This window comes from Fukomys damarensis, unplaced genomic scaffold (genome assembly GCF_012274545.1).
Source record: "Fukomys damarensis isolate Sample0158 unplaced genomic scaffold, DMR_v1.0_HiC HiC_scaffold_27, whole genome shotgun sequence".
NCBI lineage: Eukaryota > Metazoa > Chordata > Mammalia > Rodentia > Bathyergidae > Fukomys > Fukomys damarensis.
This window is the reverse complement of record NW_022900939.1, coordinates 25,559,020-25,586,817: the sequence shown is the minus strand read 5'-3', so window position 1 is coordinate 25,586,817 and position 27,798 is coordinate 25,559,020. Positions and strand designations below refer to the sequence as shown.

The 27,798-nt window shown below is 39.3% G+C and overlaps 1 protein-coding gene across 1 annotated transcript in view; it reads left to right on the top strand.

Moving 5' to 3' along the window:
• Fancc (FA complementation group C) overlaps window positions 1–27,798 on the top strand; it is a 196,551-nt gene that overhangs the window by 141,099 nt on the left and 27,654 nt on the right. The window contains 4 exon segments of the mRNA XM_010636140.3: window positions 744–857; window positions 1,731–1,795; window positions 12,801–12,965; window positions 23,846–24,002. Of these exon segments, the coding sequence (XP_010634442.2) occupies window positions 744–857; window positions 1,731–1,795; window positions 12,801–12,965; window positions 23,846–24,002 (501 nt within the window).

The following is a 27,798-nucleotide window of genomic DNA, read 5'->3' as shown; positions in this document are numbered from 1 at the left end:
TCTACGTGGAAAATTCATAACATTGAATGCCCACACTAGGAAAACAGAGCGGGCTCAAATAAACAACTTAACGATGAAACTTAGACTCCTAGAAAAACAAGAGCAAGAAAAACCCAAAGCTCGAACAAGAGAGGAAATTATAAAGATCAGAGCAGAAATCAATGCAATTGAAATTAAGAAAACGATACAAAAAATAAATGAAACAAAGAGCTGGTTTTTTGAAAGAATAAATAAAATTGACAAACCCTTAGCTAATCTTATCAAAAAAAGGAAAGAAAAGGCTCAGATCCATGCAATTAGGAATGAAAAAGGCGAAGTCACAACAGATCCGAAAGAAATCCAGAGGATCATGAACACCTACTTTGAGAACCTGTACTTTAATAAAATGGAAAACACAGAAGAAATGGACAGATTTCTAGATACTTATGAATTACCAAAGTTGAACGAAGAAGATAAAAACATTTTAAACACATTATCTATTCTTAATATACTTAAGCACTATCTGTTCATCAGATATTTTTTTCGCTGCTCACATTTGTTTAAATTTACTTATTTTTAATGTACTAATTGTAACACTAAGTTATTTCTTCTTTGCATCTTGAATCAAAGTAGACTGGGTAAAGATAGATTACTGGTTTCATAGAGACTGTCCATTTCCAAATGATTCAGATTCTAGATACTTTATGTAACAAACACTTTCACTTTTAAGAGGTTAACTGTTCCTTTTTGTTTACATTTTTTAGGGCTTGTTGTCTCATATACTTTCTGCATTCACATTTGATATAAAAGAAATTAATCTTTTCAGTCAATGTCTTGGATATGAACCTGTAGATTACTATCCTGCTTTGCTTAAAAATGTGAGTATATTAAATATTAGTATGGAAATTTTCGTTGTTGAATGTACCATCAGCCAAAGGATAAATGGAAACACTTCACTCCTCTGGGGGAATTGTTTAACTTTTCTTTGTTTATCTCTTCTTACCTTGGTCAGACTCATGGCCATATAAGGAAGAATTGAGAAGTGGAAGGTTATGAGAAAGAACAAGGAAACCAGGAAAGGTTTTAGTCAACCTCTCTTTTTTATAACACATTCACTTCCTTATTTAAAGATTTTGGAGACAAGAGATTTTCTAAACTAGGAACATAGTCTTGTACTGTTGGATAAATCTTGTATTTAAAATGAACTTGTTGCAATTTATATTAAAGCATGGCAGAAAATTCACTAAACAGCCTTGTAAATAGTACTACATATTTACATGTTAGTATTTAAGCTGTAATTATTCTGCCTATAATTTTAGCCAAATTCAAGAAATTTTAATTTATTATCTTGACATAACTTCTACAAAATGTTAAGAGATTTTTAATGTGTGTTAGCCATTTTGGTTGTTTGGAAGTATTACACATGAAAAGCATTTTTAAAAATAAGTTTAAATACAATAAGTGAACTCTGCATTTTTAACTCTACATGAATTTGGTTTTAATTAATAGGAAATTAATGATCTATTGTTCATTCCCTAGATAGGAATGCAGAAAATGAACATTAAACATGAAGTCTACCTTATTAGTAAATGTGACTTGGCACGGCCGTCTTTTCACTCCAACAAAATAAAACATAAGGAGAAGGTGGGAGAGAGGAATCTCAACGGAAATATCACTCACACCTAGAAAAATAGAACTGATGTAATCCTGTTTGCAGCACGAGTTGACCTACAACTGATTTTGTTTCACAGATGGTTTTATCATTAGTGTCCAAACTGAGAGAGAGTCATCTTCATGGATTTCACACTCAAAGGCGGTAGGTGTTAAACCAAACATCCTCTTTTCCAGTTTCAAAATGTATCAGTTCAGTTATAAGAGAAAAAAATGCTGTAATTCATGGGAAGTGCATGTTCATAGCTATGGTTATATTCTTTGTGGAGAGATTATTTTTAGTGGAATACATGGCAAACTGATTAGTTTTTGCAAACTTTCTAATCATTATTCTCTCAATTCTCATAAGGCAATAAGCAAATCATGCAACATCTTTTGTGTATCCATTAGGCTAAAGGCTCTTACATATACAGTAAGGAATACAAAAGAAAAGGACCACTGTGGCTCACCTTGGAATTCCTTACTGTGTAAGAGAAGAATGTGTACAGATGCAGTGTGTGTTCCCACTGTGCCTGCTCCCTGCCACTGTGTGTGTGCGTGTGCATGCATGTGCACACACACAGGATATTTACAAGGCAACAGTTATTTGATGTGTACATATAATCTATTTAAAGAATGTTCCAAACTCTAGACTAAACAAATCTAATAGATTCAGTCAAAGTAAAAGACAATCACATTACAAATTTCTTCACTCTGTGAAATTATTCAGAGTTGTTTTCATTGATGAGCATTTCATTTTAAACAAATCATTAACCAAGGAAATCTGGGGACTGAGAAAGTGTTGTGAATTTTAAAAAACTATTGCTAATTAAAGCTGTATCAAAAATAAGTCTTTGGGGGCTGGGGATTTAGCTCAGTGGTTCTGCCGCCTGCTTCATAAGTGCAAGGACCCAAGTTTGATCCTCAGCACCAAAAAATAAATAAATTTAAAAAATAGTCTTTGGAAGCCAGGCATGGTTACAAATGCCTGTATGCCCCACTTGGGAGGCTGAGGCAGAAGGATTACCGTGAGTTCAAGGCCAGCCTGGACTACATAAGGAATGCCTTGTCTCAGAAATAACAACAACAAAAAAAAGATCTTTGCCCTCTCAGCTTTAGGAATTGCATATGATCCTTAAAGTAAACCATAAAATTCTTAGAAGAAAACATTGGGAAAAATTCTCATGACATTGTATTGGTAGTGATTTTTTAGAAGTGCCAACAAGGAAAAATAGATAAATTGGACTTTATCAAAATTGAGGGCTTTTGGGCTGAGAATTTATGTAGCTCATTGGTAAAGCATTTGCCTCACATGTGTGAAACCCTAAGTTCAATCCCCAGTATGACACCCTAAAAAAGGAACATAGAACTTGAAGAAGATACACAGCTGGCTAATAAGCACATAAGATGCTAGTCACCACTAATTGTTAAAAAATGTAATTCAAAGTCACAGTGAAATTCCACTTTATACCCATAGGATTACTATAATAATAATAAAAAAAGAAATGGAAAAGTAAGTATTGGTAAGGATGCAAAGAAATTGGGAAATATAAAATGGTGGAGCCACTGTGAAAAAGAGTTTGGCATTTCCCAAAAAAAGTTAAACATGGAATTACTGTGTGACTCAGAAAACCCATTGCTATAGATATTTATATCCCAAGAACTGAAATTGAGAACTTGAGCAGGTACCTATATGCCAGTGTTTCTTAGTGACAGTAGCTAAAAGGTAGAAACAACCCAAGTATCTTATCAACAGATGAATGGATAAAAAATATATTATGTAGTGGAATGCTATACAGCTATAAAAAGAATATAGATTTTTTTTATATGTAAAAATATAGGTGAGCTTTGAAAGCATCATTCAAGCTTAGTGAGATAAGTCAGATACAGAAGATAAATGGTTTAAGTCCACTTAAACATTAAATGGTTAAGTCCTACAATAGGTATATTCATAGAGACAAAACTGGAAAAGGGAGAAAGAAGTGGAGTTTAAAAAATGTGCTCAGTGTTTATATTAGAGATAAATAAAACTTTTTTTGGTATTGGGGATCAAACTTGGGACCTTGTGCTTGCAAGGCAGGCACCATTGAGCTAAATCCCCAGCCCTAAAACTTTTGAGTATAGACAGCATGTGAATTAATTTCAGTGCATTGTTACCACTTACAAATGTCTGTATAACTATTATGTTTTACTGTGGTAGAAAATTAAACAAGAAAAAAAATCAAATGTGATACCACTCTGCATATTTTCTCAAATTTCTAAAATTTAAAACACATTAGTGTGTGTTGAAGAAGATGTGTATTTTCTTACACACTGCTTATGAGAATGTGAGATGATACATCTGCTTTGTTAAACAATGTGACAGTTCTTTATAGAGTTAAATAAACACCTGCCACGTGTCTTAGTTACTTTTCTCTCCTTGCTAAGACAAAATGCTTGACACCCAAAGTTAGAGGGAGAAAGGTTTATTTGGCTTACAATTTGTAGAGGTTTAAGTCCATAATTGGCTGGCTCCAAGGCAAGGTGGAAGAGGGGCCTTCCTTGGCAGTGGAAGACAACAAAAGCTACAAGGGATGGGAAGGCACATCAACAGCGTTTTTCTGCCTCCTCTGTCTTACGTAGATCACATAGGGAGGGTAGCACTCACACCCTCAATCCTAGTGTCCTTGAGCCTAGCTTTGCACCATGAATCAATTCCAGAAAAAGCTCCACCTATGACTGCATGAGGCTCTGGGGGGACATCAAGACACAAGCCATAACACCATTCAACTCACCAATTCCTCTATTGAGTATTTACTCATAACAAATAAAAACATAAGTATTCGCTAATACTTGTACATGAAGGTTCAGAGTTGCTTTATTTGCAGTGGTTCCGTCCTAGAAATAATCTAAAGAACAATCAACAAAGTTTTAAAAGTCTCTTACCATCATTCTAAAAATGAAAAGACAAAGTTATAGATTATGAGAAGATATTTTCAAATCATGCACTTCACAAAGGACTAGAATATATGAAGAACTCAGTGGTAGGAAGACAAATAGGCAAAATATTAAAATATGTATTTCACAAAAAGTATTTATAGTAGTTAATAAACACAGAGATATTAGTATATTAATATCATAGCATTATTCATAACAGGTCAAAAGTGCCAGTATCCCAAATATCCATCAACTCATAAGTGCTTAAATCAAAGCATACAATATCCTTAAAACAGAAAAACATTACTCAATAAGAAGGAACTGATCCTTGCTGCAAAATGGGTGAATTTTAGAAATGTGCTAAGTTAAAAAAGCCATTCACAAAGGATTATATATTGTGATGATTCCATTTGTATGAAACGTTCAGAACAGGCAAATATAGTGACAGACACCTAATTAATTCTTATCTACATCTAGGATTAGGAGCACATATGTTCTGAAAATGAACACAAAGGGTTTTTTTTGGTGAGGTAATGAAAATATTCTAAAACTAGGTGATGGTGATGGTTTTTAAACTTGGTAAATTTATTAAATATTGATTAGCAAATATGAAATAGGTAAATTTTGTGGTATTGATATGTACATAAAAATCTCTAGGAGGCTTGAATATTTAGACAAATTTATTTATTTGTCAAGTAAAGTCTTTGATTTAACTGTGAGTCGTTAAGTAGTGGACCTTTTGAATAACTGAATTAAAATATTTAAAAATTGATAAGATGCAGTGTGTATATACTCTACACCAGATTCCCAGGATATAGAGCTGATAATTTTTAAAAATCAGCTGAGGATAAACATCATCATAAAACTATTAACCAATGGAAATGACTTGTCACAGACTTGGAAGTTGTTTGCAACCTATAAAATTGCCAAAAAGATTAGTATCCAAAATATAGTAATTATTCCAGCGAGTCAGTGATGAAGAGACAAACACTATAGTATGGAAATGAGCAAGGAACATAAGCGGTCATTACCAAAGAGGAAACCTGAATAAACAACAAACGTTAAAGAAATTGTTCAGAAATGACATCAGAAAAATGGCAAAATAGAAAGCACAGATCTTGTTCTCACGCAGGGACATCAGCTTAACAATATACAGCTAAAAAAGCCTTTATGAGAACTCTAGAAACCAATAAAGACATTGCCATACTGCAGGCAGCTCAGAGTCAGAAATGGCCGCATCAGAATTGGTAAGAAAAGCTGTTTCATACCAAGAGTGATAAGTTGGCGTGCCTGGATAAGATTGAAAAGCTCAGCATATTTCTCCTTTGAGAGGAAAAGAGAAGAGTTGAGTGCCCACCCAGTGCATCAGCTTTTCAGGGAAAGCTCCTATGAAAAGCCAAGTATGCTCTGACTGCCAAAGGGCAACGGAGAACACAAGAAAGCTCAGTGGTTTGTTACAGTGCAGAGACCTGACAGCCGTAGAGCAGGGCTGGCACTGCTCAGTAAGCTTGGAAGAAAGTGCAAAGCTTGTGACTACTCCCTGGGGAGAAAGAAAAACAACATGTGTCCAGCATTTTGTCTCTCCTGAAGATTACGCGAGGAATTGGTTCTCTCTTGCATGGCATGTAGTCTGTGCAGGAGACTGGCATACTTTGGGTGCCTGGGGCCGTGAAGAATAAGAGAACTTGGCAGCCTGTTGGAGCACCGGAGAACCAACAGTACCTCAGACGGACACGAGAGGGACCAAAAAGATTATAAGCCTCTGAAAAGTAAAACAGTAAAGCTCTCCAAATGAAAAATTACATTCACAAGCCTAGAGAAAAAAAAAAACTGGAAAAGGCTGAAGGATTCCCAGAGTCTATAGTTGGGGTAATTGGTGAAGGTCTTCTTTTGTATACATCCGATCTGGAAAGACTAGAAGTGAGGTTTTTTTCCTTGTTTTCGTAATGCATGAAACCATAAAAATAAGCACACACAAAGAAAAAGGGAGTCATGACCTAATCACGGGATTAAAATAAATCCTCAAAAGCAACAGGTCTATGAATTATCTGGACAACTAAATATCTTCACTAAAATCAGAGTTATCTTTGTTTTGGTAAAGGGCTGTTTAGAAATGGTTCCTAGGATTTGTCATTATCCAGTTGACATTTGATGCCATTGCTGCTATGAATTTACTATTGTAGAAAAGGTAACATACAGCAATTGTTTTTCTCTCTCTGCCAATTCCTGGCTTGCCGGGATTGGAGAGTCATAAACACTCCTGAAAAACGGAGCACTAGGCCAAAGAATTTGCAAACCCAGCACAAAAACAGAAACAAAAAGACAAGACAATAAAATGCCCCCCAAAACTCCCAACTCGCCCCATATCAGTACAGGAAGCATTGAGGATCTCAAGCCAACACTGATTAAGATTTACGTCCCTGTAAAGGGAAAAATCCAAGAGGAAGAGATGACCATCATAAAGATATATGCACCAAATACTAGTTCACCCAACTATATAAAGCAAATACTAATGGACATGAAAAACCAGAGAAGAACTAAACACAGTAGTGGGGGACCTCAATAACCCACTGTCACAAATAGATCAACTAGACAGCAAATGAACAATAAATACTAGAACTCAGTCAAACTGTTGAACAAATGAACTTAACAGATGTTTACAGAGTATTCCACCCCACAAAACCGAATACACATTCTTTTTGACTGCATATGGGTCATTCACCAAAACAGACCACATACTTACTTATAGAACATGTTTAAGTGCAAAGGAACTGAAGTTATCTCCTCTGTACTATCAGATCATAGTGTGATAAAGCTGGAGAACAATAGCAAAAGAAACTGCAAGAATTTTATAAACGTACGGAAATTGAACAACACGCTTCTGAATACCAATGGGTCACAGAGGAAATGAAAGAAGAAATTAGACAGATTATACAATTAAATGAAAATGCCAATAAAACATCAGGATCCATGCACACAACTGTTTTCAATCTTTTGGATATATACACAGAAGTGGGATTGCCGGATCATACAGTAATTCTATTTTTAATTTTAAAGGAACATCTAAACTGTTTTCTGGGAACAATGAACAATGGTTCCAGTTTCTCCACATTCTCACCAATACTTTCTCACCAGTTCCTTTCCCCTTCCCTCCCTTTCTCCCTTAGTAGAGGCCAACCTAATGGGTACAAAGTGATATCTTTTGTAGTTCTCATTTGCACTTCTCTGATGATCCGTGATGTTGGGCATCTTTGTATGTTTGCCATATGTGTATATTATTTGAAAAAAATCCATTCAAGTTCTCTTTGCCTATTTTAAAAATCAGATTTTTTAAACAGTTGAATTGTAGAAATTTTCTGTACTTTTTTTGGGGGGGTGGGCACTGGGGATCAAACTCAGTCCTTTGATAGCAATGCAGGCTGAGGAACCACTGAGCTAAATTCCCAGCCCAGAAATTCTCTGTACTTTCTACTCAGAGTGATGGTTTGCAAGTATTTTTCCCATTCCATAGGCTTCCACTCAATCTGGAAAGTATTTCCTTTGCACTGTACTTTCAAATTATATGTAGTTCCATTTATCTATTCTTGCTTTTCTTCCCCATACTTCTCGTATCACATCCAGGAAATCACTGCCAATTCCAGTTACAAAGCTTTCCCTGTTTTCTTAGTCTAGGGTTTTACAGTCTTTAATTTTTGCATATGGTATAAGGTAAGGGTCTAACTTAATTCTTTTGTACATGGAAATATCATTTTCTCTCTTATAGAAGAGTATCCTTTCCTCAACTGCAGCTACGGTACCTTAGTCAGAATTCATTTTGTCACACACATGAAGGTTTCCTGCTGGTTCTGTATTCTGTGATATGTCTGTCTTTATGCCAGCTTCACATTTGTTTGATTACTTTAACTTTGTATATTTTTTTTTTCCTTAGAAGGCAGTGGGAGGTCACCATTTTTGTTTTTCTTCCTCAAGACTGTTTTGTTTATCCGGGGTACTTTGAGGTTCTTTATGGAATTTAAGATTTTTTTCTTGCCTACAAAAAATGTCATGGGCATTTTGATGGCTTTAGGTATTACGCACATTTACAGATACTAAATCTCTAGGCATAAACACAGGATGCATACATATTTGTCTTTTATCTTTTTCAGGAATTTTGGTTGCTTTCAATATGGAAGACTTTTGCTTCCCTGGACAAATATTCTTAAATATTTTACTCCTTTTTATAGTATTTTAAGTGGGATATTTTTAAATTTTCTCCCAGGATTATTGGTTAGCACACAGAAACACAGCAGGTTTGTGTATTTTGTACACTCTAAAGAAAAAAAGGCTTTTTCTGCACTTATTGAGATGATCAGGTGATTTTTTTTTTGTCCTTGCTTTTTATGTGATGAATTATATGTATTGATTTGCACGTGATGAGCCATCCTTGCATCCCTGGATGAAACCTACTTGGTCATGGCGTATGATCTTTTTTTTTTTTTCCCATAACTGGGGATCAAACTCAGAACCTAGCATTTGTGAGGTAGGCAGTGGCACCACATATGATCTTTTTGGTTTGTTGCATTATTTTTGCCAGTATCTAGCTAAGGATTTGTGCATCTATGTTCATTAGAGAAACTGGCCTATAGTTCTCTTTTTTTGGTTGGATCGTTGCCTGATTTTGGGATCGAGATGTTAGCTTTTGAGGATGATTTTGGAAGTATTCCTTCTCTCTCAATTTCATTAAAAAGTTTCAGGTGTATTGGTATTAAATCTTCCCTGAAGTTCTTGTAGAGTTCAGCTGTGAACCCATCAGGTTCTGGGCTTTTCTTAGTTCATAGTTTTATTATTATAATTATTGCTTCAATTTCATTTCCTATAATTGGATTATTCAAGTCTTTTAAGTCTTCTTGGTTCAGTTTAGGCAATTCATTTATATCTGGAATTCTCTATTTCTTCTGAGTTCTCCAGTTCTTAGGCATATATGTTTGTGAAGTAGTTGCTAATCATTTTCTGGATTTCAGCAGTGTCCGTTTTGATTTCACCTTTTTCATTTATAACTGCATTAATTGGTGTCCTTCCTTTTATTTATTTTTTCAAAGAATTAGCTTGGCAGGCATGGCGGCACCCAGGTGGGTTTTTGGCTGGGGCCTGTAGGCCCAGGTGGCCAGGTTGTGGGGGTGAGGCCTTGGCTGGACCTGCATGTAACTTCACTGCTCTGGTCCATACTGGCTTCTCACCCTGGCTTCCGGGATCTGCACACTTACTCATGGTATCGGGGCTGGCCTCTGGCTCTAAAATTAACTTCTTGTTCTTTACTATTGGCAGATGTCCCTTCAGCAACACTCACTTTCCACAGTGCTCTGTCATCTTTTTCTGACTCACCACCTGGTGATTTTATTAATAATGTAGAGTGAAATTTCTATGAGTTTTTTATAAATTTGTGTTTTGTTTTATTTTTGATACTGGGAATTGAAATCAGGACCTTGAACTTGTGAGGCAGGTGGCGGAACCACTGAGCTAAATCCCTGGTCCCCACCATGGATTGAGAAGTCTTGTGGGCCAAGGGGGATTGCTGGAAATTAAACCCAGGGCCTCATGGGTAGACTAAGAGCTATGTACACAAGCTCAGCAAACATCCATTTTCAAAGATATTAAAGACATTTAGTTTCAGTTGTGAATACCTGAACATTTTGGAATATATGAGTTACCTGGGTGGGATAGGAGGGAGAGAGTTGTATATGTGTGTTTGTGTGTAATAGTGGATGTCTTTTCATGTGTGTATTCTACACAAATCTAGCAGAATATTTTGCATAGAGTCAGGGCTATGTGTATGTCTGTGAAATTAAAAGATGTGCTCATCACTCATCCAGAGTTAGAAATGAAAAAGCACACGGGGTGATCTTGCCCTCCAGCTGTGACTCATTAATCCTGCTCCCCAAAGGACCTGTAAATGCAACTTTTCTCCAAGTATTTGAGAAGAGAAAACATGAGAGCTGGAGACCACCTAGTGATTGGTGGGAAGGAAAGATGACTGTGGCACTGAGGACATTGATCAAGAGGCACTGTAGCTCATGGGCTGAGAATTTATCTCCTAGCTAGGCTGAAAAAGGTCTAAGATGAATAACTTCCCCAAACAATGTTGAAGTCTCTATAAACTTAGGTAGTGCTTGTGTCTAGTAAAATGCAGGCAAGCCAGTTGTTAACCCTCTGAAGGGCCTTGAGATGTTGCTGGCCTCTGAGGCCTCCTCTTCTGGCCTGAAGCCTGCCAGACCTGGAAAGCCAACTTTAACAGGGAGTTATGCAGCCCTTTTCAGACTGATTATTCTAGGCATTAGGTCTTGCCTCTGCCGGAACAGCGCTCCAAGTGATTTCTGCACAGGATTCAGCTGCAGAAGTCTTGACCGTAGCCATGTACTACTGGAAATGTCCTTCCTGTGGTGAGGTTGCACTGTATCTTTCTAAGCCATCTGCTGCAAACTGCAGGACTACATAATAAATTGACGACGCTCAACAAGTCCAGAACTTCACTCCTTCAAGTTGTTTTTAGCAAAGAACTGGATCAAATTTAAATATTCTGCCATTGAATTGTTGATTTTACTTGGTGGTAGGTGAATCTCTTCTTAAAATACCATGACAGACCATTTATGAGGCCCCTAAAATAATATAAAAGAAAACTAGATCAAATTCTAGATTTTTTTTCTTTTTGTTGTTGTTCCTTGATCAATTTCTGTATTTTATGCAGTTGTTTGTTTGAAATTAATTTTAAACATTCATGTAGCAAAAAAGTTAAAACAATAACCACATGAATATCTCGATGGAGCAGAGGCAACAGCATAACATTATTCACAGGCTGTTGGCTGCTTGAACTTTTGAGATCATAGTAGTGAAAGGAAAGGAATGATAAATCTGAACTTCATAAATAAATGACAATATCTTCTTTTTTGCTGTTGCTGTTGTTGTTTATTTTTCCCTTATGGCCCTGGGCCTTCATAATGAACTACATCCCCAGCCCATTCTTTCATTTTTCTTTTGGGACCAGGTCTCACAGTAAGTTGCCCACAGTGACCTCGAGTTTGTGATCCTCCTGCTTTACTCTCCAGAGTGGGGGAATATCCCATTTTTAAGCATGAACCAGAAAGTAATTTGCTCATTATGTTGTATTCTTATTAAACTTTTAAAATGTGCAAATCTAAAAAATATACAGGTAACTTCAGATCTATGAGAGAATGTTATAGAGTATTTTGATATGTATTTAATTGCTATTACAAATGACAGAAACTGTAGACTCCAGCATATTTGGCAACTGTTTTTGAGATACCATTGTAGTGCTAGTCGGCCTGATTTAATGAACTCAGTTACTCCTTAAAACAGAAGGACACAGTTGGTTGACTTGATAGTTACTAGAGAACTGTAGAGTTGAGGTGCTGGATTTTTTATTTTACTTTGATTTAATTCATTTAAATTTAGATTGCACAGGTGACAGTGCATTGATAGGGTATAGTCAGGTAAGACTTTGCTCACAAAGTGACATTTGAGCTGAGTCTTGGACAAAGCAGATGAGTCAGCCATGGCTTCCAGGCATAATGAACAGCAGGGCCTTATGTGGAGCAGCAGGAGGCAGAAAAGACAAAGGTAAGAGTAGGAGAAGCCCAGGGAGTGAGAGGGCCCATCAGGGAAGGCCAAAGTGGCTACTCAAGACTTTGCTTTTTCTCTGGGGGAGACAGGACACAACTGCAAAGCTATGAGCAGATAAGTGGTATGATGTGGAGTTATAAGGGCGTCAGGAGCTGTTCTGACAGTAAGTATTAGGAGTGAGGGCAAAGGCAGGGAGAAAGCGGGGAGGCTGTACTACCTGACAGGCTAGAGGTGGTGCTGGTCGGAAGTCAGAGGTATCCGTAGAGATGTTGAGAAGGATTAAGTGAGTTGACAGTACTGGATCAAATGGGAAGTGAGAAAAGGGAGGAACCAGTCCCCAGCTTCATTCAGGAAGAAGGAGGGTTTGGGCATTCTGTTGGGGGCATGGCCAGTTAGAAGCATCTGTAGTTAGTTATGCCGAACAAAATCCTGATAGTGAGTGACATTAAAATGGGAAGGGCAGCTAAAGGGTTTCTTTTTGGAGAACTAATGGAAGAAGAGTTACTAGAAGATATTAGGAGAGTTCTCTCTGTGCTCAGGCCAAAATAGTCATTGGCCTTTTCAGCATGAAGATTTTATGTCTTTAATTACATGTGGCTCTCAGATTAGGGTAATTATTCCTTATTTTATTTCTTGCTTAGGATGGCTCCCGAACGAGTGGCGTCCTTGTCACAGGTTTGTGTCCCACTTGTTACTTTGCCTGATTTTGAACCCCTAGTGGAGGCCATGCTCACCTACCATGGATGTGAACCTCAGGAAGTCCTCTGTCCTGCATTCTTTGAAGCTGTAAATGAGGCCTTTTTGCTGTAAGTGGTACCTTTTTATGCGGTTATCCAGCTTTGTTTTCCCTTTTCTTAGAAAATATTGTGGTGTGTTAGAAATGCTATAGAAGTATGATAGCAGTTTTCAAATGTTTTGATCTCAATATCTCTCTTCACTCTTAAAAATGGAGGATCCCAAAGAACTTTTTAAAAATGTAGATGATACCTGTCAATATTTGTCATATTTAACTTTAAAATACTTGGTGGGCTGGGGGGATAGGTATAGCTCACTGGTAGAGAGTTTAACTAGCATGCAAGAAACCCTGGGTTCGATCCTTAGCACAACAAAAAAAGTCGTGTGTGCGCCCCTCTACCCCAGCCCGGGGTGGGGTGGGGTGGGGGTGGGTGTCAAACTCAGGACTTTGTGCTTGCGAGGCAGGCATGGTGTCACTGAGCCAAATCCCCAGCCCAGAAAAGTCTTGTTTTTTAAAATTGATTATATGTTAACACAAATAGCATATTTTTATGAAGACTCATGATCTTTTCACACACACACACACACACACACACACAAATGTTTGGCAAGCTGGGTATGGTGGCTCATGCCTTTAATCCGAGCACTTGGGAGGCTGAAGCAGGAGAAGTGAGTTTGAGGCCAGTTTAGGCTACACTGGAAGGTCCTGTCTCCAAAAAATCCAAAACTATTGTTTAGCAAGATTGGCATTGTTTTTACATTTCAAGGTTTCATTGTGTGGTTTGACAACTTGATTCTCAAATCTGCTTTGGTATTCAGTCTGGTGGGACTGAAGTCTGTTTTGACTGAAGTGTATAAAGGAAATCCAGCCCCACACATATAAGTAGTTGGCAAAAGCAGGAATATTACAGTAGCCATCTCAGATAGTTGTGGACACTCTGCTTTGATGCCTTTCCAAATTTTGAAAATAGTCATTTAAAAAAAAAATGGTAACAGTGTAGAATCTAAAATTCTATTAATGAACTTGTCATACTCTTACATTAAAACCCATCAATCATGTACTATTTTGGATCTTTTGCAAGATTTTGCAGCACTGTGCATCGTTTGTTTACAAAACTTTGAGTTCATTGAGTTATGTAGATCTGACATACTCCAGTATACAGCAGGGATACTTGGAATCATCACTATCACCACCTGTCTGATTAGCAGTATCTCTAACTCTTGGGAAGCTGTCAGCTCATGTTGACAGACATAGATTCTCCAAGATTCTAATTTCTGTTTAAGACCTCAGATTTATCCTGGGCCACAAATTCTGTCATTTATTTTTTTTAAGATGACTGAGTCATTTTGCTGCAGTTTTGTTTTGTTTTGTTTTGTTTTGTTTTGTTTTGTTTTGTTTTAAGTGTATGCCAAATAGTCAAGTGTGAGTAAGTATTGTTTGTCTGCTAGTCATTCTTTCAAGTACATTTCCATGAACCTTAAATTTCCAGAGTTCACAAAGGTAGGTGTAGGAGTGCTTTTCTGCAGACAACCATTGTTTTTGTTCATGGAGCAGAAGTGTTTTGTGTATATTTTACTGTATGGATTTTTAAATTTCTCAAGGGTAACAAGTAAAATCAGTAGCGATTACACTGCTTCATCAAAGGTTATTAGGTGAATACATCTGCTTTTCCTGTGAGGTGTGGCAGTAAGGAGTACAGGCAAGGACAGTGACAGCAAGCTGGTCCCTGGTGCTCCTGAGGTGCAGCAGCTTTATCCACTGTTGCATTTTCACTGAGTGCCGACATCACACAGGTTTAACAGGAAAAACTGTGAGATTCTCAGTGTAGTTCCACACTTTAAATTTTTGTCCACCTGGAGGTATGGCCATGTTTCAAAGAAAAATCTAGCATTCTTGGCTGGTGCTGACACCTGAGAAATAAGCCATGCACCAAGGCCAGCCAGGCCTAGGTTTTGTTATAAGTATGGTTTTCTTGCCAAGATATTAGTGGTTCATATCTACTTTTTTTTCATTGAGTTTATTGGTACTTTTTAGGTATACAGTACAGTTACATTTATCATTGGGATCTTGTACCTTTTACATGACAGATCTTGGTTCTCATTTTTTCCCCATACCCCTGCCTTCTACCCCTTCCACCCTCCCCTATTTACAAAGACTTCGTTTCCATTTTTTCCTTTTTAATATTTTTTCTTTTCCCTTAGTTCCTTTCACTTACCCTTCCCACTTCCCCTATACCGTTAGCCCTTTTCTTCCTATTTCACATTATCAGTTGTACAATTTGGATCTTACTTACACATTTAGTTTTCACACCAGAGAAACTTTCAGTATTTACACGTAGAGTATGACCTCAATATGCATCCATTTTCCTATGAATGACTGTAGTTTCTCATTCTTTATGGCTGAGTAGTACTCCATTTTATTTTTTTAAAAAAAAGCACACATCTTTATCCATTCTCTGGTTGATGGGCAATTTGGCTGTTTCCAAATTTTAGCTATTACAAACTGTGCTGCTATAAACATGAGTGAGCATACATCACTATGGAATGATTCTTTTAATTCTTTTGGGAAGATACCCAGCAGAGGAATAGCTAGGTCAAATGAGACTTCTAATCCTAGTTCTTGGAGGTATCTCCATATTGATTTCACAGTGGTCACACCAGTCTGCACTTTCACCAACAATGGAGAAGGGTTCCTATCTCCCCACAATCCCGCCAGCATTTCTCATTGGTTGATTTCTTAATAGCAGCCTTTCTTTCTGGAATGAGGTGGAATCTCAGTGTTGTTTTCATCTGCATCTCTCAAATGACCAATGATGTTGAACATTTTTTCATATATTTATTTGCTGCTTTTACTTCTTTGTCTGAGAAATGTCTGTTCATTTCAGATGCCCATTTTTGAATTGGGTCTTTATATTGGGGGGGGTCTTTCTTTTTGGTTCTTTATATATTCTAGATAACAGCTGGTAAAAATTTTTTCCCACATTGTGGGTTGTCTCTTAGCTCTGCTTGTGATTTCTCTGATGGTACAGAAGCTTTTTAAAAAGATGAGATCCCAATTGTTGATTCTTTGTGCTAGTTCTTATGCTACTGAGGATTTGTTCATAAAGTGTTTTCCTATGCCCATATATCTTCAAGAGTTCTACCTAACTTACCTTCCAGAAGATTTAGTGTCTCTGTTTTAATATTTAGATCTTTAATCCACTTGGATTTTAGTTTAGTGCATGGTGAAAGATATGGGTCTAGTTTCAATCTTTGACAAGTTGAAATCCAGTTTTTCCAACACCACTTATTAAAGAGGCTATCTTTCCTCCAGTGAGGGTGTTTGCCTCCTTTGTCAAAGATGAGGTAGCTTGAGTATGTCAGGAGTTGTTTCTGCATCTTCTAATCTGTTCCTCTGATCTTCGAGTCTGTTTCTTTGCCAGTACCATGCTGTTTTTATCACAGTAGCTTTGTACTATAGTTTCAAGTTGGGGATTGTGATACCCCCTGCCATGTCTCTGATGCCTAGAATTGCTTTTGCTATTCTTGGTCTCTTTTAATTCCAAATGAATTTTTGGATTGTTTTCTCTAGTTCTATGACATATACTGTTGGGGTTTCAATAGGGACTGCACTGAATATGTATAGCAGTTTTGGAGGTATGGCCATTTTCACTGTGTTGATTCTTCCTACCGATGAACAAGATGTGTCTTCCCATTTTCTTATATCCTCTTCAATCTCTTTTTTTCAGAGCATTGTAGTTCTCAATGTAGAGGTCTTTTGTTTCCTCTGTTAGATTGATTCCTAGATATTTCTTTTTTTTTTGGATGCTATTGTGAAAGGGATTGTTTCCCTAATTTCACTCTCAGATAGTCTGTTATTTGTGTATAAGAAGGCTATTTAAAAAAAAAAGAAGGCTATTGATTTTTCACTATTTATCTTGTATCCAGCAACTCTACTTAATCTGTCAATCAAGTCTTAAAGTCTTTTGGTGGAGTTTTTTGGGTCTTCTATGTAGAGTATCATATCATCAGCTATTAATGACTGTTGAACTTCTTCCTTTCCTATCATTATTGCTTTAATTTCTTTCTCAAGTCTAATCTCTGTTGCTAATGTTGCCAAAACTATATTGAACAGGAGTGGTGACAGTGGATATCCTTGTCTTGTTCCTGATTTTAGCATGGTTTTCAGTTTTTGACCATTTAATATGTTGTTGGCTGTTGGTTTTTATAGATAGCTTTTATCAAATTGAGATACAGAGCATTCTAATTTTCTGCAGCGTTTTTATCATGAATGGATGTTGAATTTTGTCAAATGCTTTTTCTGCATCTATTGGGATGATCATATTCTTTTTTCTTGATTCTGTTAATATAGTGTATTGCAATTATTGATTTACATATGTTGAACCATCTTTGCATCCCTGGAATAAATCCAACTTGGTCAAGGTGTATAATCTTGATGGCCCTCTATATTCTGTTTCCTAGTATCTTATTGAGGATTTTTGCATATTTTAATAACATTTCATGTGAAAGCTTACTTTGATAAAGTAAGATTCAGGAAAAAAATAGAAGTGTAGGTATATAATGTTTAAAAGGTCAAATATATTTTTTTTTCTGGTATCAGGGCTTGAACTCAGGACTTTGCACTTGTGTGACAGTTGTAGTACCATTGAGCTACATCCCTGGCCCCTTAAAACATCATTTTTATGGTTGAAAAATAAAGTCCTTTTTTTTTTTTTTTTTTACTTTCTTTAAGCCCTGTGTCAACATGTATTCAGTAAACCTGAATTTCCTGAGGAATCTGCCCAGTTACCATTATTTCTGTGAGATAATGAGTAATAATCATCTTAGAAGTTTAAACAGTGTCCTGTGTTGCCTTTCCTGGCTCTTGATTTGTCCACACTTGAGGTTCTCATGATTGTCCCCGCCAGCTTTCATTTTTCACACTCAACCGCAGTTTCGCAAAATTCATACTTTGAAGTAAAATGATCTTTGCCTTTCACCATGGTGACTCCTTTTCTGATTCATAAGAGTACAGGTTTTAGAAGAATATGGGCTCAGCGCCCTCTGCATCCAGTCTTGCTTTTTCAACCAAAGTTGAAATTAAAGGGAAGCAAGGATAAAATGCCTCTGGCATCCTCTGTAAAACCCCCCAAAGCTGTGGCTGTGGTCCCCACTTTTGGCCCCACGAGTAGCCATTCTCCTGTGATAGCATGTCCTCCCTCAGCAGCTCATAAAATTTATTTGGTTTGGAAAATTACAAGGGACAGACTGTCCAGAAATACTTGCTGGGTGGTCTTCAACGTGTCCAATTCCTGAGCTTCAGCTCAGCAATCTCCCCCTACAGTGGCGTAAGACCTGGAGGCTTTCCATGGACGCTTTTCTGTGGACGGAGCATCCCTGCCACATGTTGGCACAGGGAGGCTTTCAGTCCCCCTGGCCAGACCCCTCCTGGGCCCCCTGGCTCCCCTGGGCTCCCCAAATGGGCTGGCTGCTGGTCAGTTAGAAACCACATGCTGTCGCTCACCAATGTGCCCTTCCCTGGGTTTAGTCTTCCAGCTATTTGCTTACCGCAATACACCAGTGGAATTTCATGTTTTATAATTGGCTGCACTTCTTTGGCCTTGTCTTGCAAAAATAGTCATGTATTTTCAGAAATGAGCTGCCTGTCTTCCTTTAAACAACACATGCTCTCCGCATCCTCTTTGGCAACTTAAATAATGTAAAGAAGTATTTAAATTTCTGGCCGAAATGTCAAACCTGACTTTTCCTATCTGCCCCTGGGGTCGCTGACACAGCCACCTGCATGCAGCACAGTGCATGAAGCCCTCCTAGGAGGCTGCTGAGCTACTCCCCTAGGTCTGTGGAGTCAAAGCACTCAGCATGCCATGTCCTTGGACATAAGCCCAAATCCACTGCTTCAGAACCCTGAGGATTCTGAGGACTGCATGGAGAGTATTTGGTCTGTATCTGAATGAAGGAACCATGGAGAAATGGGAGAAGGAATGAACACATGACTCAGAGACTCTGACATAGTGAGAAGTGTATATTTGGTCTTTGTTCAAGCTTCTAAAACCTTAAAATCTTCAGAGTCGGGAAGAAAGAAGCGCCTCTTGTTATTATGATAAGCTTTTTCCACCATACCTGCATTTAGGCCAAAGGAGTGACTCTTGGAGGCCCCTGAGAGCTTCAGGTTGGGGCTGGTAGCCACTATGTGATTGAAAGGGTAGAACTTTGAGCCCCACGCCTGACTTTCAGAACTTGGCATACTGTGGCAGTGATGTTTCAGTCAAGCTACACAAAGAATCCTCCATGAAGCTCCCTAATGTATGGGGCTTAAAGAGCCTCTGGATTGGTGCTGGAGGGTGGTATACCTTGTACTGAGATGCTCCAAATCCCTCCCAGCTGGGTCTGTGTTCTCTTCCATTTGCCATTCTTGAGTTTCATCCTCTATAATAAACTGGTAACAGTAAATAAAGTGCTTTTCTGAGTTCTGTGAGCCATTCTAGCAAATTATCAAACCTGAAGAAGGAGGAACCTTTGACTTACAGCAAATCGATAAGGAGGCCCAGCCTTGTAATTGTCATCTGAAGTAAAAGACATTTGTAAGATTGAGCTTTTAATCCTAGGGTCTGCACTAACCCTCCGTAGGTAGTATCAGAACCAAATTGAATCACTGGCTACTCAGTTGGTCTCTAGAGAGAGAACTGGTTGGTGTTAGGGAGAGGTTCCCACAGAGTTGGTATGAAAAGTGTTCTGTGTAAAAAAGGACTCTCTGATAGTAGGAATGACTGGCTAGCCAACTAACATGGGGTAGCTGTAAGTGTTAAATAGGATGACCATATAACTTAGCATCTAGACTGCAACACTTCTGAGGGTTCCCATTTATAATTATGAACTTGTCCCAGGCAAACTGGTACATATGTTCTTCTAAGATTTTAGTGAGTCCAGTATCTACTAGGCACAGAGCCTGGTGCCCAGAAGAAATACTCAGTAACTAGTAGCCTGGCCTGCTGTTATTATTATTGATTTTAATGATAGTTATATTATTTTTACAGTGTTTGAAGTTTCCTCAAGATCCTATCATTTTCTAATAATAAAAGGTCCCAAACAAAGGCCACTATAAGCCAAATTCCCAATACCAGAAGAATTAATATGGCTTCCAAAGATGCTTAATAAGAAAAGAATTAGCCAATGAACGAACCTCATTTATATTCTTTGAATAATTTTCCAATGAGTAGTTTACTCATCAGGGTGCTTTTTTATGTCAGATTACAAAAACAAGAACAAGCTAACCTGTCAGAGTGAGAGGAGCATCTTTTGTTATTCACGATAAGACCTTTCTACCATACCAGTATTTAGGCCAAGAAAGTGACTCTTGGAAGTCCCTTGAGAGCTTCAGGAATTAATATGAGGAGCCACTGGTTATTTAAAATTCCCTTACAGTTACAATACCCATTTATAAATTGGAAAAATGAGATTCTAAAAAATCAAAGAATAACTTAAAAGGTTGCTTTTGGTTTTGTGGTTTTTCAACTCTGAAAAATCATTCTTTAAATGTCAATACAAGGGAATGTTGGAAGGAAGAAAGAGCAGTGTCCAAGGACAAAAAGGAGGCAAAGAATTAGTAACTAAAACTCTTTTTTTTCATTGATTGAGATTTCCTATGTTCTCACTGTTTCTCTTTATCTTCTTTCATCCTTAATAAAATGTCATAGGACCAGGGATTTAGCTCAGTGGTTCTGTCGCCTTTTTTCCAAACAGAAGGACCCAGGTTCAATCCCCAGTACCAAAAAAAAAAAAAGTTACAAAACCAGTCATTGAAAATTTTTTCATATAAAAATCTGCAGGTCCTGATTTGGAACCATTAGAAATTTTTGGAGGGGTGGGCATTTCATCCTCTTGGTAGCTTCCACACTTTGTTTTGAGACATAGGCTTCTCTACCCATACAGATAACAATGACAGTTTCCTCAAGTGTGGTGCATGTCTTAGGTCAGGTTACCATGTAAATGTACCTTTAGAATGAAATGAAATATTCTTTCCAATTCCTTGGTCTTATGCAATTCTCCGGAACAAATGGTAATGATTTTAATAGATTTCCCTAGCAGCTCAGACAGCCCTGGCTAGAAAAGTAGGCTGTCACGGATGTGTCCATCTTGGCTGGGGACGCCGCAGTCTCCCTCCCCAGACAGCTTTAGAAGTTGGAGCATAGCCCTCTGAAGGGTGCCTCTCAGGAACCTTTCTTAGGGAGAATTTAATTCTGCAATTCTGGGGGTTTTATGGTAGCTATAAAAAAAACTGGAGCCAAAATTATTTAATAAGCAGCTGGACCAATTTCTCTCCCTACTGCCTCTGTTTGGAGAGAACTGGGGCAAGTCACCACCTTACTACACTGAGTGTTTTGGAGAAACACTGTGAGTTTTCTAAATGTCAGGAAAACATCTGTCTGAAAGTCTCACAGCAATGAAATTGTCGTATTTGGACTTTTCTTGCTTGTCAGAAATCTTCACTTTTTAAAAACTAGGTGTTCAATGTGAAAACATCAACCAGGAGTCTATTCCTCATTACTTGAGGGGGAAATTGTAGTACATTATGCATAAATCCCAGAATGCCCTTCTTATTATCTAAAACATAGCTATAGTACAGAAAATGCCTCTGATAATTAGGTAGGAAGTGGGGGGCCAAAGTTTTATCTTCTCCTATTTCCCTTGAATTCATCCTTTTCATCATTGTCCTGACAGTAGAACAAATATAGCTCAGAAAAAGGGCAAATTTAAGAGTTTCTACAACTAACACATGTTGAAGAGAATGAAACTTTTTTGTGTCCCTAAAAACATTTCATTTTATTTTTTACCTCATTGACTCTGAAATTTCCACAGAGTGTATATTTATTTTATTGGATCAAACAGTATGATCAGGGTATGTAAAGAAACTATTAAATATCTCCTCCTCATCATTCTTCAGTATTTTGATAGCCATGCCCTACAGTCTTATATAAAGCTTTTCTTATATAAAGTTGTTCCTGTGTCGAGGATTGATCTTCCTAGCTCAGCCTCCCAAGTAGTTGGTATTCATAGGTATGCACCACTGCACTCAGAAATTTTCTATCTTTTTAAAGTAGCTTTTAAAAACAAAAGATAGTGTGTCACCCCTACCTATCTCTGGAACTTTTTTGTTAACCAATATTCTTTGGATTTTCTTCAGTGGGATGTAGATCCACCTCATTTCTTAAAAACAGGAGCACATTCCTTGAAGCAAATGGACTGTAATCTGGTGTCTTTACAGTACTGCTGCAGTGACTATCCTGCCCATCAGCAATGAGCCATGTGGTCTTCAAAAAGTCACCTCCCAGGGCACCCCACAGACTACCTCCCAGTGTCCCTCCCCTGCACTCACCCTCTTCTGGTTCCACCCAGAGCCAGCCTGGATAGCCAGCCTCAAAGCTTTTCCATAGTGTTGGTCTCAGCTGGCCCTTCCTTCTTAAGTCTTGCCTCTTCTGAGCTCTGATGACGATCTCCTCTGCCCGTGTCACCCTCCTCCTCTGCTTGACACCTCAGTGTTGGTGTTCCTGGGCTGTCCCACTGGGAGCCTCTCCCTTGAGTGCATACCCACCCACAGTGCCTCCCAGATGTGTGCCTTCAGCCAGATCTTGGACATTTAAGGATATATTTGATGTCTCTGCTCACCTGTGCCTCCCACAGTAAACCCACACATGCCAAACCATGCTGTTGGTAAACCCTTCACAAATCTCTTCTGCCCTTTTCTCCACTCTGAGGGGTGTGAACGCTGTGGCAGTTCTGTGCCAGGTGTGGGGTTAGGGAGAACGGGGAAGGAGCTCTGCCCTTCCCTCCTTCCTTCTGCCCTCTACTATTCCTCCAGTGTTCCCCCCACCTTTCATTTTGTTTGTAGCCCAGGGTAAATCCAGAACAAGGCCTGTGGGAGGAAAAGGGAGAAGCCCTTGGGGATAGATCCTGCCCCACCCCATCCCCATTCCTGGGCTTCATGCAGCAAAGTGGCCCCGGATTCATGACAAGGGGACAGGCTCTGAAGGGTCTTTGGGTGGTGAGGAGATTTCTCCCAGTTCAAGCTTCCTTATTAACAGTGGTGAGCATCTTCAGGGAGCCTTCAAAGGACCAGTTGTGTGGGATGGGGCAGGAAGGGCAGGACGCCCTGTAGGCCAGCTCTGTGGCCATTTCAGAGCCAGTGCTTGGAATGTAAGACTCCTTCATGCCCCTCCCAGGAGGGGAAGTAAAGCCCCACATGACTGACACAAGAGCCCCCACCCCCACCCCCTATAAGCATTGCTGCACAGAATGGTTGGGTCTGTGGCATATCGCACTTAAGGTCCTCTGTACATTAACTAGACCCTAATTACGATGTGTGAAATTGTTAACAAAATCATTTGTTGACTTTCAAACAACAAATTTGTAAATAGAGTTTTGAATACTCAAGTGTGCTGACTGTACACTTGTAGGTACATTAGATTCTTATGGTGCTGTGAAGGAGGCAGGCCCATTATACAGATGACTAGAGTGAGTTTAAAGGTTAAGTAACTTCCCCCAAGATCATACAGATAATAGGTCATGGCCGTGGGATTCCACACTTTAAACTATCAAAGCAGCTCTTTCTCAAGTTGGGGATTACATTTACCTGGACATCGCAAGGCTTTTTTCAAGTAATTTGTTTTATCATTCTCTTTTTTTTTCTTCAGCATATATTTGCTTATCCTTTCTGAAAGTACATTTTTCTTGAGCATTTCTCTGATTTCTTAAGGTGAATTGAAATGAAAGCATAGTTACATTGCTTTGCAAATGAGTTTATAATAAATAATCACAGATAAAATAAATGTTAACAGCTACCAGAACATGGGGAATAGCTGCACAAATTGGATTAGTAATTACATTTTGAATATTGTCGGTCATCTTCCTTCAGGGTCCATTTCTGTCTAACATTTCGCTTGTTTCTCGCCGAAAGGAAGAAGATTTCTCTCCCCACACCAGCTGTAGTCAGCCTCTGGCTTCGGCATCTTCCCAGCCTTGAAAAAGCAATGCTGCATCTTTTTGCAAAGCTGATTCCCAGTGAGAGAAACTGTCTGAGAAGGATTGAGTGCTTTATAAAAGACTCATTGCTGGTATGTGCTGGGCTTTGGTGATGAGAAAGGCCTGAGAAGAGCTGCTGGAAATCATTTCTTTTAGTTAAGGAACAAAACGAATGGGAGGGATACAGACAAAAGAGTGTTGGAACTTTAAAAATAATCATGTGGTTACATTTTAGTTTGAAAACACCTAACATTGTGGCTTGTCTACATACTTGGCACACACGGGAAGAGGTTCGAGATTTGCTGGATTCTTGCACCTTGTATCACATATTTGGACAACAGTCTTCGAGGGGGTAGGTTCCCCAAAGGAATGCTGGATTGGCAGGTTCCCCACGATTCTCTCTGAGGTGATGCATCAGTTACTTTTGCTGAGCCCTGCAACCTGCCTTCTCACCACCCACAGGCAGATGTTAACACAGGAAGAGTGACTGAGCTCTGTCCTTCACTGGCCCTGTGTCTTTGCTGAACGTGGAGTGGGGTGCCCAAAGGTGCTGGAAAAGGCCAGGGCCACAAGCTTTTTAAAAGTAATACTTCTTGTGTCAACACGAGGAGTAAGTTTTTGAGACTGAAGACAAGGGACAGTAGCAATCAGTTAACAAAAATGTGCAGAAAATGAGCTCAGCTTTTTACTAGGGAAAAAATAAAATATTCAAGAGAAACAAAACAAACCCCCAGAAAAATGATTAAAGCAATAAAAACAACTAAGAGGGCTGGGGATGTAGCTCAGTGGTGCCGCTGCCTGCCTTGCAAGCACGAGGTCCTGAGTTCAATCTCCTGTACCAAAAACAAAACAAAACAAACAAAAACCGTAAGATTTCTGTGAGTTTTTGGGGTAAGGCTGTCAGCCTTGCAACCTCCCCTTCTGGTGGCTCCTGTCTCCCTTCCCCTCAGCTCTGGGAGGTGGAGGACTCTGCCGTCACCAGGGCCACTTTGCCTTGTCAGTAGCATCACGGCACGGCTGGACAAGGTGTCTCCCTTCCGTGGGAGGAAGCTCTGTGGAGTCAGCACTCATTTTGTAAAAACAGGAGCAAAAGACCAGTGTACCCAAGAAAGAAATATTTTTAAATTACATGTCTCGCTGGATGAGCCAGCGTGGCCCTGTTCCCCAAAGACCTAGGGACAGTTTCACCTTGCAGATTATTTCCTCCAAAAGGGATAGGTCTTTTTATCCTTTAATCACATGACAAACCAGGGAAGGCAAAGATAGTTTCCAAATGAGCTGGTTTTATTGAAAGACACACAAAAGCAGAACAACTAAAAGTAAGAAAAAGGAATATATGAAAATAGATAAAAGAAGTTAAATGTGGGGGTGGCATGCCTGTGATCCCAGCAACTTGGGAGGCTGGAGCAAGAGGATCACCTGGGCCTAGGAGTTCAAGGCCCACTTCGCAAGACCCTGTCCGCTCTTTCCCCTACAAAGGTGAAACAAAATTAGTCTAACATGCAGCGCTAGTAATGAACCAAACACTGTATATTTGTGAAATAAGTGTCCAAGTGGTCTGGAAGACCCAGCACTTCAAGGCAATGCTGGGACAGGTTCACACTACCCTTCACTAACCCTAACCCTAAGTAATGCTCCGGTTAACTCAGGCAGTGCCTCCAGTGCCTTTCGGAGTGGAAGCTCACAGGGGCTGTGTTCCCAGTGGCAGCCCAGAGGCAGGAGTAGCCAGTGCTTCACCTGCACTGATAAGGCACCTGATGGTGACCCAGACTGGACGCAAGTGACTTGAAAGTTTAGTGTCTGATAGGAAAAATGAAAGGAAGACAGGTATATGTTAGGGTTGAGAGGGCCGAAAGAGGCTATATTTTTAGGGATAATTACTGATTGACATCATGATTGGTAAGAGTCACATTTTGAGGCGAGAAGTAAAAATGTACCTTATTTAAAAATTATTACAATTTAAAATAAAAACTTTGGAAGCTTTCTGACAGCCCTTTCCAAGATTATTTAAGGCAATAAATGACCTCTCAAAAATTTTTCTTTCTAATTTACTTTTTCTCTGATTGTTTTTCAGTGGTAAAAGAGTAACTGGGTGTTTGCTTCCAGGGTGCTTAGTACATTGTCTTTAAGTTTTCTCTCAGTGGGACACTTGAGGGACACTGACTTTTCTGCTATCTTTTGTTGATCCTTGTGGTTTTTCTCTGGACTGTCTCCACGTTCTTTCTACCTGGAACTCGGACCTGAGCAGTGCACAGCCAATGAGAAAGAGAAAGCAGCCCTTCTCTTTAGACGTCATGTCGCACAGTCTTCAGTTTCCATAACCTTCCCTCCATCAAACAGCTTCGAAGTCAGTTCGTTTTTCAAAGCATTTATCAGGAGCATGTGTGTAGAGATTCAGAGCTTTTATTACGGTTAAAGGGGATTCTAGAGGGTGTTATTTGGTTTAATTTATTGTGGCATTGACAGGATGTGACCTCTCTGTGCCTCTTGTTTTGAGGAGGTAATTACAACGCAGACAATGAGCTGGAAGCCCCCATTGGCAGGGGCTGTACTCCTCCAGCACCCAGGGCCCACTGTGCAGAGAGCTAGGCAGGCTGAGTGATTGCAGGGTAACCTGAAGAACCTGCTTCCTAATTGCATCATCTGATTCATTTATCGCAGTGCAGCATCTCTGCTCAGTGACAGCCCCGTACAGAAGTATCAGAGAGATCTATGAGGCCCAGCACAAGACTGCTGTGCTTTGCTGCAGAGGGAACCTGATGCCTATTACATTAGAGTCAGATCCTGAGAGCAATTAAAGTGTGATGGTCTACGTAACTTGTGTTTTATATGGAACACTGTTAATTATATTTCCATCTCTTGGGACTATCTCGAATGAGTCCTAGAGATTCTATAGTTACCAAAACGTAGCAAGAACAAAAGATAAAAGTATTACACAAAGGGAAATGACCTCTCCAAATGTTTCTTGCCCTTTCAGGGACCTCAGGGGCCCAGTATTTTCCATTAAGATGGTGGATAATAAGAGCAGTCTATGCCCACCTTGCAAGCACAAGGACCCAAGTTTGATCCCTGGTACCAAAAAAAAAGAGCAGTCTAATGTCACCTGAATTCTAAATGCATATATATTTATTCTAAAATTTGAAACTTCTCAAATATGTTTTCAAAACCTGTTACTTTTGAGCTCAACCTTTGGCTTTCACGGACTGGACTATCCTCAAGTACATGGCTGCTGGCTGCAGTTGGTGTCCCCCCAAATAAATTGAGGTATTAACCCCAGTCTGTCATTTGCTGTGCAGATGGAAACTTCTCAAAAACAGATGGTTCTGTGTTTCCCTTGACAGCACAGGCACTGGAGGACCACAATCCGCAGCCTCAGGCTTGACCTTACAGACTGATGTCACTGAAAACAGCGAAAGCCATTTGCTAATTATGCAACTTTTTTTTGGCACTAGTCAGTTTCCCAAGGCTGGCTCAGCATCAGAAGGATGCTGTGTTTCCCTGTTACAATTCTGTTTGCAGAGCCCAGAAAGCTATTGTTTGGACTCCACATTTGAATGAAAAGAGCTGGCTGGGTGGCAGGATGGCCCTGGACTTGGCTGTAGTGCTGTGCTGTGTGCCAGGCTGGGGCTCCCTGGTTCCCACGCCCTCCCTCGCGCCTTGGCGGGCTGACCCCACCCGCCTGCTGCAGCCACCACAGCTGATGGACAGCTCTCTGAGGCCCATCTGCCCTGGAGGGAGAGGAGCATAAGGAAGGCCAGGGCAAAGCACCGAGGGTGAAGGATTGAATTTGTTTTCACTTTATCCAGATTTTAAACCAGAGGATATTCAATGATTCTCCTTGTTGAAAGTCTTCGTACTTCAATAAAAAATATTTTTCCTCTAAAATGA